General features: G+C 36.6%; 1 protein-coding gene across 1 annotated transcript in view; it reads left to right on the forward strand.

The window, feature by feature from the left end:
- The window catches only part of ALX1 (ALX homeobox 1), an 18,611-nt gene extending 853 nt beyond the window's left edge, over positions 1-17,758 (forward strand). Inside the window, exons 2-4 of the mRNA XM_009646297.2 lie at positions 1,559-1,863; positions 5,468-5,596; positions 17,438-17,758. Coding sequence (XP_009644592.1) covers positions 1,559-1,863; positions 5,468-5,596; positions 17,438-17,758 — 755 coding nt within the window. The remainder of the gene's footprint in view (positions 1-1,558; positions 1,864-5,467; positions 5,597-17,437) is intronic.
- Positions 17,759-19,559: the final 1,801 nt, after the last annotated feature.

Genomic DNA, 19,559 nt, shown 5'->3' on the forward strand with positions numbered 1-19,559 from the left:
CACCCCCTGTTCTTTCGGGTAAGGCTCGGCGAGGACAGTGGTTCGGTTTTTTTTTTTTTTTTTTTTTGCCGTGTTACTGAATAATGCCTAATAGCGATTCTTCGCACTGACCTAAAACGACTTAGGTAATTCAAGCAACAGCGTTAAATGGCCATTTTTTTCTAGCTGATCGGCAAGGAGAATGGGGAGTATTTTCTTTTATAAACATTTAAAATATTCCCCATTGTTCCAACATGATGTAAGTCATGTATAGAAAAAATAATTTAAAAAATTTTTTTCCTAGCAGAATCGGAAAATATTGTTAAGAAGATCAGCTGCAATAACGAGACTAACAATATCTTACATTTTTTGACTTCATATAGGCATCGAAATGGGGTTTTTTTTGAGAACACCCTTTCTGTATGAAACAGTTTGTAAGAACTAAAGACAGATTTCTGCAAGTGCAACTCAAAAAAAAAAACCTACAGAAAATCGGTTTATACATTTAAGTTTTTCTTAATTAGCTCTATTAATGTGTGCCTCGGGGGCTTTGGGGCATTTCCTATCTATGTATGTATTGATGGTAAGTATCTAAAACCGGTGTTAGGTTAAAATCAGCCCGCACTGAAAGAAAAGAGATTACTGAGAATGAGAGAAAATCCCAAAGCAAGCTTCTTATCGTATGTTACATGCCATCTTTGTAGATTTTAATGTCAGTAGAGTTGTAATTTTTTTTCGCCCTGTTTCTGAGAGAAAAAAAAAAGCCCTTTCAAATCTTGTGACATATCGCATGACTTTTTCAGTGATGTGAGATGTGTAAAAATAGAAAAAATAGGAAATGTTTTCATTTCTTATTAAGAAGCTGCAGAGTAATTTTTCTTATCTCTCCCACTCAGATTTTACCTAAAGACAAATAGTTCCTGCAATCCTTACACAAAGTATAGGAAACGATCTCTTTTAATAAGTTAACATTTTGCAGAAACTCTCTGTATTTTGTAACCATAACAAACTTAATTGGAAACAATTCCACGTTACAAATCCAAGAGAAGGTACATGGAATCTTTTGAGTTTGTGAAGTGAAGTTAATTTTCGGTTTCATTTGCTTCTTGATTTGTCCATTTACAGCTATTTAGTTTACAGTTATTTTGTATTTTCATAGGAAGAGTTTTTTTCTTAATCTGCCTCCGAGTTTAAAGGCATGTTTGTCAATAGCTTTATGCCACTTACACGAAAATCTGTTTTGGGCTAAGATTCCTTATCTGTGCAACTCTAGTTGAAGCTGATTTCATGGATTATTAACTACTTTAGCGGCAGAGTAAAAATATTCACGTGTGCAGTTTCCTTACACTGAAAGATTTTAGATGATATTTTCAGCTACAATTCTCAGTTGTAACTCAGTGTGATTCAGTACTTCTACTCTGTTTGCGGTTAATATTACAGATTCCTCTTCCACGATCTCGTGTAGATAATATTATGCAGCCACGTAGAATCTGGTTCCTTGTGAAACTGTTTTGTATGAACCCTCGAACCTAAAGCCCCCTCTTTAACCAGTTATTTCCCTCCCCCGCCTTGTGTACAGTGAACTATGGGATTACGAAAGTGGAAGGACAGCCTCTTCACACGGAGCTGAGCAGGCCCATGGACAATTGCAACAATCTCAGGATGTCTCCAGGGAAAGGGATGCAGGAGAAGGGGGAACTGGATGAACTCGGTGATAAGTGTGACAGCAATGTCTCCAGCAGTAAGAAGAGGAGACACAGGACAACCTTCACCAGTTTGCAGCTGGAGGAGCTGGAGAAAGTATTCCAGAAAACTCACTACCCTGATGTCTATGTCAGAGAACAGCTAGCTCTGAGAACAGAGCTCACTGAGGCCAGAGTCCAGGTAGGAACCAACCTTCAGCATTTCCATGACAAGTTGTGCATTGTAGGAACTGGGAAATGACACTCTTGGGGATTGTACAAAAGCCCATAAAGCTGAAGTAAATAGCTCGGTTTGCTTTATTTCTTTATGGATACGAGCTGTTATGCTGCCGTACTAAATAGCTTGTTATTTTTTTAAATAGCTTGTGTTGCTGTTCTAGAAACTTGTTTAAAGGATGAGAAAACAACATCAATAGTAAAGCAGTCTTGACCTCTGGTAGTCCTGTTTTACTGTCAGAATTCCAGGCAGTGAATACATCGCGTTACGTGTGAAGGTCCCATTAAGAAGACATGTTGCGTGTAGTTCAGGCTGATGACGATACAGAACTCAGCCGCAGAGGATTCTGTGTGTTTTACAGCATGAAAACTACGATCTAAAAAGCAATCAAATTCCTTCTTTAGATCCAAAGAGTATGCAGTGAAACTGCACATACATAGGTGTGTATAAACATATTTATGTGTGTGTGCCTGTGTAGAGCAAGGGTGCAATCCATTCATCTCTGTTGGATGGAATGAGCTTAAAACTCACACAGTTGGGAAGTACATTTGCTAGTTTTTAAACTTGCACAACCAACGGATAACGTTATTCTAATTTTTGGAACGAAACCTACTGTTGACCACATAATGCAGTATTTGAGTATCGTAACTGCGTACGAAGTTGATTCATTCAGTATGTGCTCGTAGAGTAATCTCAACAATATTTATGGCTTTGGGTGTCTAATGGTGAGAAAAGTAGCTAAATATCCAGAAAATGCAGCCCTTCCCCTGTTCAGACATCTTCCTTAGAAAAGGGCGTGAGCTGCATTTTGTGAGTTTATTCTGTTTTTAGAGATCTTCCCCATTCTGGTAATATAGCAGTCCTGTCAATTCTTACAGACTGGGATTAATTTTTTTAATTTAATGACTTGAATATGATAACAACTTCACAACTTGTAATTAAACACATACTCACACATGCATATAAAGAAAGAGACGTCAGTGTACATGCACACAACTGAAATTAAACCGGGATCGCTTTCAGAAATGAACTCAGCTAACTAGTTTTATAAAGAAGTGTTCTTTTCTTGTCTGTTCAAACAGACAGCAAATTCACCATTGTCATCAGAAAATAGAGCCCAAAATCGTGTGTCAGTTTTAACACTTCAGGCTCTCCTTCTGAATTTGGTACAGTTTTCTAAGTATGTCTTCCATTCATTAAGTTTAGTCTTGACTTTAAAAAAAAGCTTGCATAATGTTAAAATACTGTTCCTAAAATTGCATGATTCTGCAATAATACAACTACTCCAAGAATAAATTAATATTCAGAACAGGGAGGGGAGAATTGTGCTAAAATGTGTCAACTGACTTTTTATCCCATTTTTTTTCTAAGTTTTAGAAGCTTCATATGGTAAAAGTATTAAAAATAAGAGACCAAATGTGAAAACATATATGTCTTCACCAGACTTTCACAGAATATCTATTTCTATTTTATTTAAACATGTTCTCCCCTTTCTTAAAGGATAACTGATCTTTGCATTTCTCATATGCTAAATATGAAAGGAAATGGTGATCATTTTTATCCAGAGTAGCAACAGTATTCCATCACAAGATTAAGCAATTTAAAAGGCCTTACATCATTAGAGGCAAGCATCTGGCAATGCAAGGATAACAAGCAGCAGATTTTTACATTGCTTTGTGGAGGCAAATGGTTACTTTATCTCTGCCAAGAGTCAGTCTCTAGTAAAATGATGTAAACAGAAACATTTTGGGGGATTGTCAAAGGAAAAAAATGTGTGCTTTTTTTCTTGTTTAGTTACTATAAATTCAAGCAAATTGTTTGATTTAGTTTAGCAGAGTGATCAGCTGGATACCTTACCCACATTTCCCTTCACCGCCATTTCATCAAGATCCAATTTAATATTTGTCCTGCATACATGCAGAGAGAGCCAACCTGAACCTAATTTATCTAAGTTGTTCTCTTTCCTGCTGCATGTCAGTGAAGTAATTGGCACCCATTTTAAGGAGATTGTCAAGGTCTTTTTTCAATGAAAGAGCCTCATTACTAAATTCCCTTAGCGTGTTCTTGATGCCTCCTGTGGAGACAGGACAATTTTTTTTTTCCTTTGCTTTTCTTTTTGCTGAGCCTCAGGCATCATAAATAATACAAATTTACCAACAAGGTCCATAACAATATATACTCAGCAGTTACATGCATGGGCTTTGCTTTGATTGCCAAGTACATTTTAAAAGATTGCACATACTAAATTTGCAAGAAGTCCTTGGGAATTAAAATGAGCAAAATTATGCCCTGGTTGCTTAAGCAGCATCAAAGGACAGTTGAGTTCTCCAAAGATCAAGGCAAAAACTGAATTCTAAACCAAACAGTGTTATTTTAAATATCCCACCATCAGGGATCAGAAAATATCCCTCAAAATGAGATGCACAGGCAGTGTGTCTCTCTCTCTCTCTAGATAAAAAAATCTATTCAGGTATGTGTCTGTCCAAAGGGATTCATGATTCATTTAGCAGGAAGACTAACCAATGACATTATTTTCATTAAAAAAAAAAAAAAAGGTGCTGTTAGTAGCATGAGTTCTTTAAAAAGAGTCAGAAGAATGAGTTTGCTCATAGCTGAACAATAAAGACTTAGTTGGGTAATATTACTTTCATAAAGGAACAGTTGCTTTTCTTAACGATCCCTTTAATTCATCAAGGTAAGTCTTAGCCAGTCCAGACTAAACTGTTTGAAAGAAAAAAACTTTTCTGAAGACCACAGTACAATGACAGATATCAGTCACAGTGAAGAATATGCATATAATAGGTTTTGAGATAACACCCAACAGTCAGAATATTACAGAACAGTCCAAAGTTTACTTAAGTATAAAGAAAATACCTTTTAATTGACAAGAAGGCATTATTTCAGGTCTAAATTATTTCATGGTCTAAAAGTAAAGTGCCATTTTTTAATTTTCCATTGTCAGAAACACAGATATTTCCTAACATAAATGTGAAAAAATGTTGCAACAGTTTTAAAACTGTCTGTGATCTCATGATTTTTTATTACCTTCCTGTCCTATTAGCCTTCCTTATAGAAACTTTTTCTGCAGCACAGACTACTGTCCTGGTGCCAGCTTCTCCTGCCTTTTCATTACTGAACTTGATAAAGATTATGCATATTTCTAGGAGGAAGATCATATCTAGTCAAATCAAGTCAGTAGGCATGTGAGATCAAGAGAAAGTTTCTTTACAATTTGACTTGCTGCTGCTTGGTGATTTTCCTCTACAGAACTGAACTCTGTCAAAGTTAGGACTGCTTGACAGATTGATCTTTCCTCTGCTTTTTTTTTTTTTTTAGGCACTAGAAAGGAAACAGACTATACTGTTAAATAGCCAGAAATAACTTAAGCAGGTCTGACATTGAGTACATTGAAACTGCAAGAAATTCATCCTCAGGTGGAGAACTTCGTTTTCTTAGATAAATAGACATTTTCAAAGCTACTGTCCAAAATCTCTTGACTTTTCCCTAAGACTTTTTGCACAGTACGTAACTGAGTTTATCCTGATGACTGTTTCCTCATTTATTATAGGTTTGGTTCCAGAATCGAAGAGCAAAATGGAGGAAAAGAGAACGTTATGGTCAGATCCAGCAAGCTAAGAGCCATTTTGCTGCCACCTATGACATATCTGTTCTTCCAAGGACTGACAGCTACCCTCAGGTATGGTAAAGACCGAGTAGTACTTTGGTTCTACACTTACATTCTCTTCCATCCTTAGGCATACACTTGCACAGAAGATGCATGAAGACTTTCGTGTGTTTAGCTTTCTGTGTTCTTTAGACTTGTCAACAGGACCTGCCACCGTGAACAACAGTTCTGACATCCAGTACGAATAATTAATGTTTAAAATAGAAGTATTTTTTAAAGAACAATCTTAGGAGCTGCGGAGTTTTGCATAAGTTATGTACTGAGAATGGCTGGCAATATGGTTGTACAGTGAAGTCTTTTCTGCACATACAGTTACGTGGGGCCTTGAATCACTTCTAGGTCCATACACAAATTCTGGATGACTTCTAGACATATTGAGATTGACAGGAATGATGTAATTTTATGTAATAAGATCAGAATTTCACTTCTGGGATATTTTACATTTGCAGGCACAGATGTCTTAACTCTGTTCTTGTATGCTTTGGTAAGATGAGGCATAAACTATGATTTCTAGGCAACTTCCTTTTGACGTATTAAACATGCACAATTTCTCTACAGACCTCAATAGACCATTAAATACAACAAGTCTTCTACTAGCATGAAAATATATTATGGCCACATATGCAATCAGAATTTAATGTATATAGCTGGGAGAGGGAGGTAGGAGCTCTTTCAGACAGTAGTAGTTAGTTTAATATTTTTTTTTGTTTTTCAGTTCTCTGTTAGCATATAGTAAGGTATTACTGTGTAGTAAGTTCAGAATCTTCTGTTTCTGTTCTCCAGTCCTTTGGGTTACTGCATTGCCTCACTCTCTGCTATTGTTTTTCTTCTAGCTTGTTTTAGTACATTGAATATTTTTATTCTGAAGCCATTGTTTTTCATGTCTCTAGCTTCCTATTGCTTTTACCACATAATTTAAAAAAGAAAAAAAAACCACCATACAAAGCAAGAAATCTTGTATAGGTCCCTGCAGTAGAGTCCTTTCACTGCTGCTGTCCTAGTGCTCTTCTAGTTCATTAGGCAGCAGGGTCTCTGCCAGCCTTAGGAATATACTCATAATCTATGTGGACTTGCTTTGGTCATGCTCTACACTGGCTGCATGCGATTAGCTTTGAGCCTTGGGCCCATGTGTCATCTACCCATCTTAAAGTGCTTTACCTCTGAGGAGGTTGCATGTTACTAGGTTTGGTGTCTGGGCCAGAGCTGGTTGGTGTTCCAGCAGCTCAGAACATGGGCACAACCATTTCAGATCTGGTGGTACTTATCAGTCTGCCTGTTTTAATTTTATAATGTAATAGTGCATTATCCCAAATTACATCAGAAACCACTGCATGGTATACTCTGTGTTTAAGTAGGAGGACACAATACTTGTTTGAGACCTTCCTAGGTGGAGGTGTGCAAAAAGACCTTAGCACTCTTAGGTAGATTCACAGAGACATAGATGCACAGTCACTCACGGATCTCACTCAAGGTGTTCAAGTATCTTTCTGACTTACCTATAGCATCACACAGACGATACAAGGAATAGTACTTAAGCTTTGGCTTTTGTATCCCTGACTCAGTTCTCTAGACTAAATTTTGTGTCTCAAAGCTCATCTTGTATTTTTAGTAGAACTTCATTTACAAATTTGCCCAACTGACAGAAGTTTCATTATCATAAGATAATGGAAAAATGCAAGTAATTGGTAAGCACTTAAAATGTTTTTTCTAAAACAAATATTTTTAAAAAAGAAACACTTTTTAATTATATGAGAATATCATCCATAAAAATCTAAACCCTATGCAATATCTATTTTGTACTTTCAGGTTGTTAAAAAGATGAGTGAATTCACTGTATTTCTATTTATGAATTAGTTAAAAAACGTCTTTTCTAAGCTGATGACACAATGAAGTTTCAGCCTGGCAAAACTTTCTATCATTAATTTATAAGTTCTTAAAAAAAGGAGATTGAAGTGGAAATGTCAGTACCATAACCTTAAACAAAGCAGTTCTAAAATGTGTAGAAATATAGAATGTATACTCATTCATAAACATAAACATAAACATAAACATAAACATAAACATAAACATAAATATGTAGTACCCTCCTACAACCACTAAGCACAAACTCATAACTGAGCCTGGTCACCTGCATGAGAAAGTTGTGTTGTGCTGTACTGTACTTCAAGAACAGGACCAAGGGGTTAATGAAGGTGTGGGTCTACTTTACATTGGTTATTTCAGTTGAGTGTTTGCATGCACAGTCTGGCTGCATGATAAAAAGAAGGTATTTTACTCCTCAGCAAAGAAGGTGGATACTTTGCTGTGTACTGGAATATGAGTAGGTAACCATGCAATTATCACAGAACAGTTAATGCGAGTTCACGTTCTTGCTAGCCTGGTGGTAATTCTTCATACTTTCACATTCTTAAACCCTCACCTTAAGTAAAACCATGTGTGTATCATATACATAACATTTCCAGTGAGAATGCTTGATAATACAAATCCATATTAAAAACACAATGACCACTAACATAACTACATTAAAATCTTTTGAACAAAATCCCATTTATAAGTGCCTCACCTATGGAAAATAAATATAGAGTACATGACTTGCTATAAACTCATTAATCTATTCTACAGTTTAAGTGGAAAGAGATATTTAAAACTGTGATCTGCATGTTTGGTTTTAGTGTTATAGATTGATAACCCAGAACATTCTGTTATTTCAGTACAGTTAGTGCAAGAAAGGAAATGACATGTCATTTTTTGTCTTTTTTTTCCTTTTTATTTTTCCTTTTTTCCCTTTCTTTTTTTTCTGTGTACAAGCACACTTGCTGTGACGCTAACAATACTAAATATTAGACAGTCTATGCCATACTTTCAAGTATCTTTTTTCTTGGGGATTGTGGAACACAGATCGCTAGAGCTTGTTTATGAAGCCTTTATATTAACAAACTCTCTGTTGCTGGCAAAAAATATAGGATGATGTTGAAAAAACATAAAATCAAACAGAGATATTTACTGGCATGTGGAACAGGAACAAATGTGAATTTCTGGTGTGAATTATATGAAATTGCAGTTTGAAGATTTCCATTTTGAGCCCCACCATGGATATGTTCCCCAAACAGACATCCCACTTGCATTCCAGCAGAAACATCAGTCTCTTCTGCAGTCAACAGAGGGTGTGGAGACCCCTGCTTAGTCTCTTCACCAATTATCTTCATCAAGTACAAATTAAGAACATGATGCTGCTATGCCTTTTGTGACAATATAAACCTGAACAGTTTTCCTGTGAGGAAATGATCTTTTCAACTTATTTCAGAGAGAAGGTTGGCTCTGAATCAGAGGATGGCTGAGGTTGGAACGGACCTTTGGAGGAGGTCTCATCCAACCCCCATTTCTATAATCCAGTTATATATATATAATCTAATATATATAAAAAATCTAATTTTGCTATTAAATTACACATCTTTATATTCAAAATAGTAATAAACAATTTAGAGTTTTTTTTCTATACCATAACTGCTTTGCTAATTCAGTCTAACCTTATTTATTTGTACAGTTTGTTGACTTAGGTATTACTTATTGTGCAAAATAGTTGCTTAGTAGGCTGCCAAGAAGTTAATATCTCCTAAACTGTGCAAAATCTGCGCACATAGATCTTCCATTAATTATACTGGGAACACCTGGATTACAGAGGAGGACAATTACTACAGTATTCCAGGATAATCATCTATTATTCACATTTTTTCTAGGCTTTAACATTAAAAATACCAAAGAGTTGTTAAGTTTTCACTCAGATGAAATATCTAACTTTTGACAACTTTATGCTGAAAATCAGATTTTTTCTAGGAAAATGTTATGTACAGTACTTTACATTCATTTTAGTAAAAGGTTTCAGTTTCATTAGTTTCAGTATTTAAGCTTCAAGTTTGTCTTGCAGATGCAACACATTGTGGTCCAAGTAATCTTAAGCGTACTCAGAAAACAAATCACTGGCTAAAACTTTTATCCTAGACACTTTGAGCCTCATTTGCCAGCAGTATTCTGCTGATGATATGAAAGCTAAGAGGCAGCATCCTAACACGAGTGTGGAAATGAGTGCAGATTCACTCCATGGAGCCCTTTAATTCAACTCATGTGAGTAAATGTTAGTGAACAAGCAGTACTTGATTTGATCGCCTAAATACAGTGCTATTTAAGTTGTCTTGGGATATCTGAGACACTGTTACAGTGCTGATGAACAGGACTTACAAGAAGCATGCATGCTTCAAAGGAGGCAGCTGAGGGTCAGGTAGATATGACACCTGTGCTTAGGAAACTTAAAGGGATTTTTATGCCAGAGATAGATTCCCTTTAAAGTTGGTGAAAATCTGGTCAATTAAGTTTTCTCTTCTCAAAGTATAAGGTATAAAATAAGTAAGATGATCTCTAAAAGTGTATTTTTCTCTCTGATGCCTGGTTATCTTAGATCTATATGTTATGTGTTGGGAGAGGAACAATAAAAACGTTGCTTAGCCTTGCTCTTCTCTTACATTATTGGTCTTCACTTGACTATTTTTGCTGTCCTATGCCTACTGAGAAGACTAACGTGACAGAGTACTTGAACGTGTCAGATTTAATTAAACAAATATTAAATTGTATCCTTGAAAAGCAGATATAAGGGGCACCGCTTCTCCCCCACCTAGTCTCTTTCCATACTTTGCATCTTTTCTTTTTGTTTGTTCTTTGAGTCTAGTTAATTTGTTGTCATTGTTCTTCTCAGTTCTTTTGAAAGGATTTATCCTGTCACGTCATTATACTTTCCCTCTTACTATCATGTGTGAAATGTGTTGTTTGCTTCTCTTATTTACTTGAAAATGTAGGCAAGAGTGGGATAGGACTGAATTTAGTCTTATTTTTGGTGGAAAAATCCAGCCTCATGCAGGTAGAAATCCCAAGGAGAAAAGCATTTCAAAGGTATGGGAACAGGAGTGATACAGAAGGTGTAGAAAGAAGGGACAACACTGAAATTTCAAAAACAGAACAAGGAAGAATCTGAAGTTTACATTCCATACACCAGACTGATAAATCAAATTAAATATGTTGAGCAGCATGGCATCACATGATTTGTTTTGGCAATCAAAGAGTGTAGAAGTGGTATCAGTATACATGTGTTATGTACTAAGTCCTTGGATCATCATTACAGTTCTTCTCTAGCCTTAGTACATATGGGTAATTCTCATTAGCAATAATCAAAGTTACATGCTCCAATTAAATCTTTCATATGGCATATATTAGACACCACATGTTATATGACTTAAAAATTCTTTTAACTGTAGTAGACATATAAATGACAGTTAATCACAATAGTTCATTAAGGCTATGGGTACACTGATTAAGTAGGAGTAGATGTGGTAGACATATCTGAGCTAGCTTCAAAGAAGTTTTATCATATACTCATGCTGTCTAGCTGTGACAGCATGGAGCTCAGGCTGGGCCACCACCTGGATGGTGTGTTGCTTGCTGCATATGTGCTGACTGTTGCACTGCTGTGGCTGATCTTCCAACAAGACTAACACTTCTAATCTTTTTGGGTGGTGTCTGTTTCACACAAACTAGTTTGTGCACTGTGCTTCAATTTTTTCTTGGTTCTAAACCATCACTGTATGTGGTCCTCCTCACAGTTTCAACATTTGGTTTGTTGCTTTATTATTTTTCTTGTGAAACATATATTTCCTTAAGTCTGTAAATGACTTAACTGGGGCTTAATTATAAGGCAAATCCATTTTTTTCTGAGATAGAAACTTCTTTTTAATAGTATTTTTCAAAGTATGAAATTTTTTATTTAACTATAGATGTGAAATATAATTAATGCTTATCATAGCACGATGACTTTTCAAATACTACAATATTTTGCACCTGAGCAAACTTGTTAAGCATGGAATCAAACGAACATATTTATATTTTGTTCGCCGTATGTAAAGCCTAAATGTGGACTCAATGGGTCTATTGCATATTTTAGAGCTATTGCATTAAGCCTCTCACTAGCAAGGGCCAACTTGTATTTTATGGACATATCTGAAAATAGTGTGCTGCAGCTCTCTCATATATGCCTGAACCTAGTACAGTACAGATGATCTTCACATGTGCATTAAATCCAGTGGCTCCTATAAAATGATTGCAAATTACACCAAGAATTATTCTCACTAGATATGAAGAAAAAATACAATAAGAGTGGTAAAGCCTTGGAACCAGTTGCTCATATTGAATCTCTGTAGCTGGAGCTACAAAAACAAAAAAACCCCAAAACTTGACTGGATAGGGCCTGAGTAACCTGATCTAAATTCAAAGTCAGGTGTGAGCAAGGGTTTGGAATGATAATCCCAGAGGTCCTTTTCAGTTTAAATTATTTGAGAACCTATGAATCTGCAAACTTGGGAAGTACAGGCAAATTTCTGCCCATATTTTGGATGTTCTTAAGAGGCCTCCAGAAAAAAAATACTGTGGCAAGTGGCAGACCAAATTAATTGTGTTGATGGACTAGGAACAGCCTACAGATCATAAATTGTAAACTAGCAGTTTTGAACAGCTCAAGATACTGCATTTAATCTGCCTGAAGTAGCTCCTTGTGCAAGCACAGGTTTCATGTTTTCTGGCAGGGCGAGGACTGTTGCTTCACACAAAGCAAGGAGTGACAAAAATCTAGCAAATCAATCTCTTCAACATTCACATGTTTTTTTATAACTTGGTGAATTCTTAACTATTCAGTCAGGGCCACTGTTGTCTCCCTTACAATGCCCAGTAACGTCCTGAAAACAGAGTCAATGTGTAGTTTCTAATTACTTACTAGAGTAATTATAATATCATATAACATAACATAACATAACATAACATAACATAACATAGCATAACATAGCATAACATGACATAACATAACATAACATAACATAACATAACAAAACATAACATACTATGTAATATAACCACCACAACAATAATAACCTATTACTTCATATCTAGAGATTTTAAAAGAGATTAACATTTTGTTTCCCATGTGAAGCACTAAAACACATTTCCACTCAAAGAGAAGCTGTGTGTGCTTATATGTGGGTCTGTTGGAAACAGACTCTGGTCTGGATAGGCAGGTGACTCAAATAGCATGAGACAAGACATTTGGTGAGGGGACAACCAAAACTGGGTAAGTGATAGTACAGCTTTCAGAAAATTTAGAGATTTGAGTTTATGATTTCTTCAGGTGCTGTGTAAGAAGGCTGAAGCTCCAGGAGCCTGAGATTTTAACAGAAAAAAGGCAATGACACAAAGTGGGATGACCAATTACCTCAGCTAATTTTCCTCTGCAGTTTCAAGCAGAAGGTCATATGCTTAGGAAATGATATCATAACCATGTTAACAACCATAACTCTCCAGTTATGTTCTTGTCACAGCTATGAAATCCTACTTCTTTTTTCTTTCTTTTTTTTCCTATCGGGAAGGGTGTGTGTGTGTGTGTGTGTATAAAACATACAGTAGGTAAATATATTGAAGGGCTCTGGTAATTTCATGGTAACCACAAGAGCAAAGCTCAAGTTGTTTGTGATGTTAACAGAAACCAGAGATGTGCTGTATGTATAGCCTCATTCACGGTCTCTGAATTGGCTTTTATATAGCTCATGGATCACACAAGAGTTTAAGAGGAAAAATATTTTCTTTAAATTCACATACATAATGTCCCTTTTCCTTCCAACATACCAGAAGAAGGTCTGATAATTTTGACTTATTGTAAAACATTACTGTATTTATTTTTTAATACAGGAATATCGTCTGCACCTAAATTTCCCTATAAGATATTTATGCTGTAAATCTTTGCTCTGAAATGAAAATCTAATATCAAAAGTGAAGTCAATCAACCAACTAAAATGAACAGAAAATTTATATGACTGAAACATTCTTTTGAAAAGCATAACCGTCTCATGAGACAAGATGTAAAGCTTTCCTAGCATCTCATGGCATTTCCTAATTTGGATTCCTTCCTCTAAGGAAGAAACCTAGGGCACCCCTTTGAAAGTTTTAGGAATGAATAGCTTGTTCACATATTTCTTTAGCGAGACATTGATGTATTTTAGGATTTGCAGCTGAATTCTGTTCTCATTTACACCTGTGCAATATCACTGAAGCTAAATTGAAAGATATTTGTCTAGGATAAAAATATCAGGAAAATTGGTGGTACTAAACTTAGTTTACTGCAAACCAAACTACTAGAAATAAGCAAGGAAAGAGGGATTTTGTGATACCTCCAGACCACATAGGTTATTGGACATTTTCAAACTGAGCTTCTGAGCCTTTTGAAGTCTTCCCATCATGACTGTATTAAAGGCAAACTCGTGCATGTTCCTATTTAAACAGGTTTTTTTTAAAATTCTTCCCATAATTATATCTGTGCAGTCTGGGCAACTGCAGCATTTGGCATAGCATTTCTTAGAAGGACATCTTAGTAAGTGAGATAAATGAGACTTTGTCGCCCGTGAGCTAGCTTTGGGGATGATGAGCTCCTTCAGAATTAGCTCCTATATTAGAAGCTGTGTAGATGAACTAGCCTTTCCCTAGTCAAATTCATCCTGTTATGAAGGTTTTGAGACTAACTATTTGGCCTGGAAATGCCATCAAAAAGAATGGGGTTTTCTGTGCATGTGTTTGAAATATATCTTTTATTTTTGCTGGATTCTTTTTTAGATTTATCAGCTCCCTCTTTCAAATCAGTAAAGACTTTTACCAGCAAAACAAGCTGAAGTGGAACAGTGTGGAAGTGGGTAATTTTTTTTGTAGGAAGAAAGGGAAAGAAAACCTCAACAGTTGCTTAATCTGTCACTGCTGCTACAAGAAATGTGTATGTAACCATGAAATGCAATAAAGTACAACTAAAAGTTTTTAGTGTTCTTGAACAACAACAACAAAAAAGACAACAATTTTTGTATGGATGACCAGGTTTCTGATTTTCCCAGTTCATGCCTGAGGCAGAAAGTGGGCTTTCAAGCAAAGTGGAGATATTCTCTGTATCTTAGAGGCTTTTAGCTGCTACCTTCTTTACTACTTTCCTCTGCACTCTAATCACATGCTATGTGGCTCCAAAGTCATTATGTCTGAGAAGGCAGTAAGCCTTATGAGTCTTAGTGGATGACTTCTCAGTTGTCGTACACTTAACTACCACACTTGCCAGCTCTTTCAGGGTCCCTTGTTTCCTTCTTGTCATATTCTTTAAACATGTACAAGGATCTGAGAAACCTTTCGGGCAATAAGACACTCAGGAATCCCTGAATCCTGAACCATAAGAGATGTACTGCTCTCTTTGGGAACGTTCTGTGTGGTTGAATGCAACAAACTTTAGTAAGCAAGACAATGGTTCAAACAGGTCCAGATAAGTTATGTCTTTTAATCCCCAGATAAACCACCAGTTCTCTGAAGATCAAAAAAAATTTTGTCTGATTATAAGTCAAAACTGGCTCAGGTGGGTTAATTAAGGAGTAGTAAGGCAGCTAGGGATCAAGCTGCAGAGGGTCTCCCATAGGCTGATGTTTGAGAGTCTTCTAAAAACTGCTGAGGGTAGGAAGGAAGGATGGGAACTGAAAAGTTCAGAAACTCTCATTAGAGTCTCTTTCCTCCTGTAGATCTCAGGAGGCCCACAAGAAGGAGGAAAAATCCTTGATATCCTTCCCCAGGCACCTTATTCATTCCATTACCTCTCAGCAGACCACCTAAGATATGCCGGAGCAGATGCCTGAGGTGTGCCCAAGTAGTTGTGCATATGTGTGTGTGTGCGTGTGTGTGTATAAATGCAAGCTGCATTCATGTGAGTGGGTGTGGAAGTGTGTGTATACCTGTATGTGTGAACAAGGAGTTGGGCAGACCAAGAGCCTGGGGAGAGGTGTTGTTACCATGACCTTTTTCAGTCTTTTGCAAGAAAACAAAATGGAGCATTTATTGGTTCTTTTTTGCTGCTGGAATTGCCAAGGAGCCCAAATTATTTTGTCAGCTCCTGATGACCCCTACTAATACAACTGTTCAAAATATTAACTTTTAAAGTACGAGTTGATATCATCCTTGCTGTCTGCACTAAATCTCAGCTAGATGAGTTCAGTGAGCCGTAATTTATCTCTTAAGCCAGTTGGTGGTTTGGTGGGTATGTGTTGTTGCAAAGTAATAGGACAATGAGAAAAAAACCAACGTGGCATTAGAAACATGTTTTCATTCTGTGTGTCTGTATGTGTGTGTCTGTCATAATTCATTACTTCCCCTGACCTCTTATTTGGCAGAAAAAAGATCATTCAACTAGAGAGATAACCTAGATATCTGAAAGCCAAAATTCCTTTGTCTATGGATTTGGAACGTGAAGGCAAAATTAAGTTTGAAGTGGGAATTCACTTTACAGTGCTAACTGAAGAGTAATTGCAACTACTCCAACATATAGCAGAGAACAGACATGTGGGCTCAATCCCAGTGCATCAGAGCAATGATATACTGAACAGACAACAGATTTTTAGGATGAAGACAAATTCAGCAAAGCAAAACAAAAAGAAAAGTATATAGTTACTGGCTGAGAAGTTCTGTACTGTGAATGAGGGCTATAAATGTCTTGCATCATGGTATTTGCACATTTATAAAAAAAAAAATCAGCATTCAGGAAAGAGATATAAGTAAAAGTGGAGAAGAAATATAAAGCTGTGTATTATATAATGGTGAGTGCAAGTGAGAAATGACCGAGGAAGCCAGAGTATGTCAGAAATTATATCCATACAGTACTGATAGAGAGATATAGAGTAGAGAGTTTAAAAAGACAGAAGGACAGCTGCTGAGTGTGAAGTTTGATTAAAGCAAAGTGAACAGAGGAGGAATGAAAGAATGCATGGTCTGCAGTAATGACAGGAGCTGACTTGTGCAAGGCCTTGAAATCTTTCCGTCTGTTCATCTAGTAACAAATAAGTGAAAAATACCTATCCAGAAATAGCATCTATGCAGAGATGATAGGAGAAGGCCTGAGACTCAGAATGAAGCTTTAAGTGACTGCCAAGTATAGAAGGCATTACACATCAAAGCTTGAGTACGTGGTTACTCCAGATCTTCAGCAGACATTGCTGGTAACCACAAAGTTTGTCTCCTAGTCTGTCATGCAACGTTTTCCAGGGACGCACAGTGCAGCCAGTTAAGGCTGAGAGCTGCAACAGAAATGCCCTCAAGTACAATTTTGTATAAAAACACCATGAAAAGAATTTTTATCTTGAAAGCATCTTTGAAACAATTTTAGGAAAAACTCTTGAATGTATTATCAGCCATGCCTGTATTTTATGGATTCATTTGTTTTAAAGTAATTATGCAAGGCTTCTCAATATGTAATTTTGCAAATACTTGTTGGGCTTTGTCACTTGAGACATCCTGGCTTGTTTTGTTCACCCATTTACACTGTTTCCTACCATTACACTGAGAAAGAATTCTGATGAGAAGAAGCTTTTATGGTGAAAACAGCTATGATATTGTACACTTTTTTTGACACGTTTTCTTTGAAGTCAGTTGTGTGCTTCCACTAATTTTACCGACTGGCTGGGCTGATGGCATCCTGAGGTTCAGCGGTTCACACTCAGGATAGAGCCACAGAGCAAACAGATGATGGAGCAAGGTATATGATTCAGCAGCCCTTGCTCTTAAGTGAATGATCCCGTATTTTGACTCATGTAATGTCTTCATGGTGCTTTCTAATATGATTGCAGAGAACTAGTAAAGTATTTGTTGCTTGGTTTAGAGGAGAACAAATAATGGATGTGTTAAGTATGCAAGTCAAGCGTTGCAGAAAACAAAAGATGAACTATCTAAATTTAATCTTATTCATTTTATATGTTCCAGATTCAGAACAATCTGTGGGCAGGGAACGCGGCTAGCGGTTCTGTGGTTACTTCCTGCATGCTACCACGAGATACGTCCTCCTGTATGACACCTTATTCCCATTCACCCCGGACAGATTCTGGCTACACAGGCTTTTCAAACCACCAGAATCAGTTCAGCCACGTGCCCCTCAATAATTTTTTCACTGACTCTTTACTTTCTGGGGCAACCAATGGACATGCTTTTGAAACAAAGCCGGAGTTTGAAAGGAGGTCCTCCAGCATTGCAGTTCTACGGATGAAAGCCAAAGAGCATGCTGCCAATATTTCCTGGGCCATGTAATATAGCAGTACCCTTTCTTCATTTCCTTTTTTTTTTTTAATAGCAAACTGAAAACATTTTTATTTCCCATATTTAAAGGACACAACAATAAGCTGCTGTGTGTGGAATGCTAGAAATCACAATATACACGATGTCTGCTTAAACAAATGCAATATAATATTTAACAATAAGCCAAGAATAAACCAAATAGATTTACCATGCATCAAGCTCAAGAAGCCCTCTTTGTTTTGGTTTTTATATAGAAATATGTTTTGTTGTACCAGTTGATGAAATATGATTATAGAACCTGCAAAAAAGAATAAAACTGTTAAGCAAATATGTCTACTCCATTGGTTTTTAGCAGTCCTGTGTATAAAATTAATGTTTTGCAAATGAATACTTCATAAGGGAACAACTCTGTAAAGGAAAATAAATTTATGATACTAAAACCATGAAGTAAATCTCTAAGCACATCACACAGAGAAGGAAATATACGATCATTCATATTGTAGGTGGAATTTGTAGACCTAACTCTCTCAGCCCCGTGCTGCTGCTCTGAGCCAGGCTCTGCTGTCTTGCTAAATGCATGTTGGGCTCATTGGAGTTACATTAATGCACAACTAATGTAATGAGAGTAGAAGGTACTCCTTTGTTTTGTGGTCCTGAGTGTATTCCTAATAAAGATAAGGAGGGTTTTTTTTGCCAAACGTATCAGTAAAAGCAGGAACACAGTGTTTAGTAGAGTTTTTAAAAACATACACAGATTATGTAAATCAACTAGTGTTTAAATGAAATCTTTATGGTTGCAGGTAGGGTATCTTCAAACTTAGGTGACTAGAAGAGAGGATGGAATAGTACTGTGACACTTTCAACAGAATCCAGACTTAGATAAAAACCCACAACAACAGCAAAGTCTTCCTTCCAATCCAGTCAGCCTTACTAACTGGTTTTGATATGCTATGGTCAAATTGAAAAGGAAAAAGTGCAACAAGGCTTGCCAGTTTCAGTCTGTAACTGATCTCAAGACGTTATAAGAGTACATTTCATTTAGTTTTAGTTACAGTTTGTTGATACTTTGCTTATTTGTTTTTCTTTTGTTGTTTTGTTTGGGTTTTTTTTCAGAGTGTAAGACTGGTTTACTCCATTTAAAGTCAATAGAAAAAATATTTTTGACTGTAGTGGCAGCAGGATTTGGCTCTCAGCTCCTAGCCTATCACAAAGGAATTAAAATGTCAGCAGACTTTCTGACATTTCTGGTGGAAAAAAAATAGAGGAGAAGAAAAATACTTTACATCTGGAGAATTGCTATCTGCTTTGATTTACTTCTCCTCCCTTTCCCCTGTCACATTCCAAGCTCCTTCAGATGAGTGAAATGTCAGCCTCTTTGAAAGCAACAGTCGGTCTCTCAGGTTCATAAAGGCAAAGTAAATTAATTGAAATAAAGAAGGACTTGCATGGCTGTGATTAGGACAGGATACAACTCTCTGGGCACCCCCTGCTCCTTCTTGCTTTTCTCTCCGACCATTAGTGAGGAATGGAGGGCGGATGGGGGGGAGAAGGAAAGATCAGGGAAGCACATTTCATCACAGCAACTGCAGAACTACCAGTACTCACAGAAACAAACTCACAGAACCCCCCAAATTATGTCTGCTCCCACTCAGGAGGCTAAACTTGAAAACAAAAATAGGAGATGAGTCCATTCTGTAATCTTTCAGTGGAATAAACAAACTTAATTTTGAAACCATTAGGGTCCATTGAAAATGGGAATTTTACACCAGATTCTTACATAACTGATTGAAAGGAAGGATGTTCTATTTGCCTT

Source organism: Egretta garzetta, unplaced genomic scaffold (assembly GCF_000687185.1).
Source record: "Egretta garzetta isolate BGI_Z169 unplaced genomic scaffold, ASM68718v1 scaffold68, whole genome shotgun sequence".
Taxonomy (NCBI): Eukaryota; Metazoa; Chordata; class Aves; order Pelecaniformes; family Ardeidae; genus Egretta; species Egretta garzetta.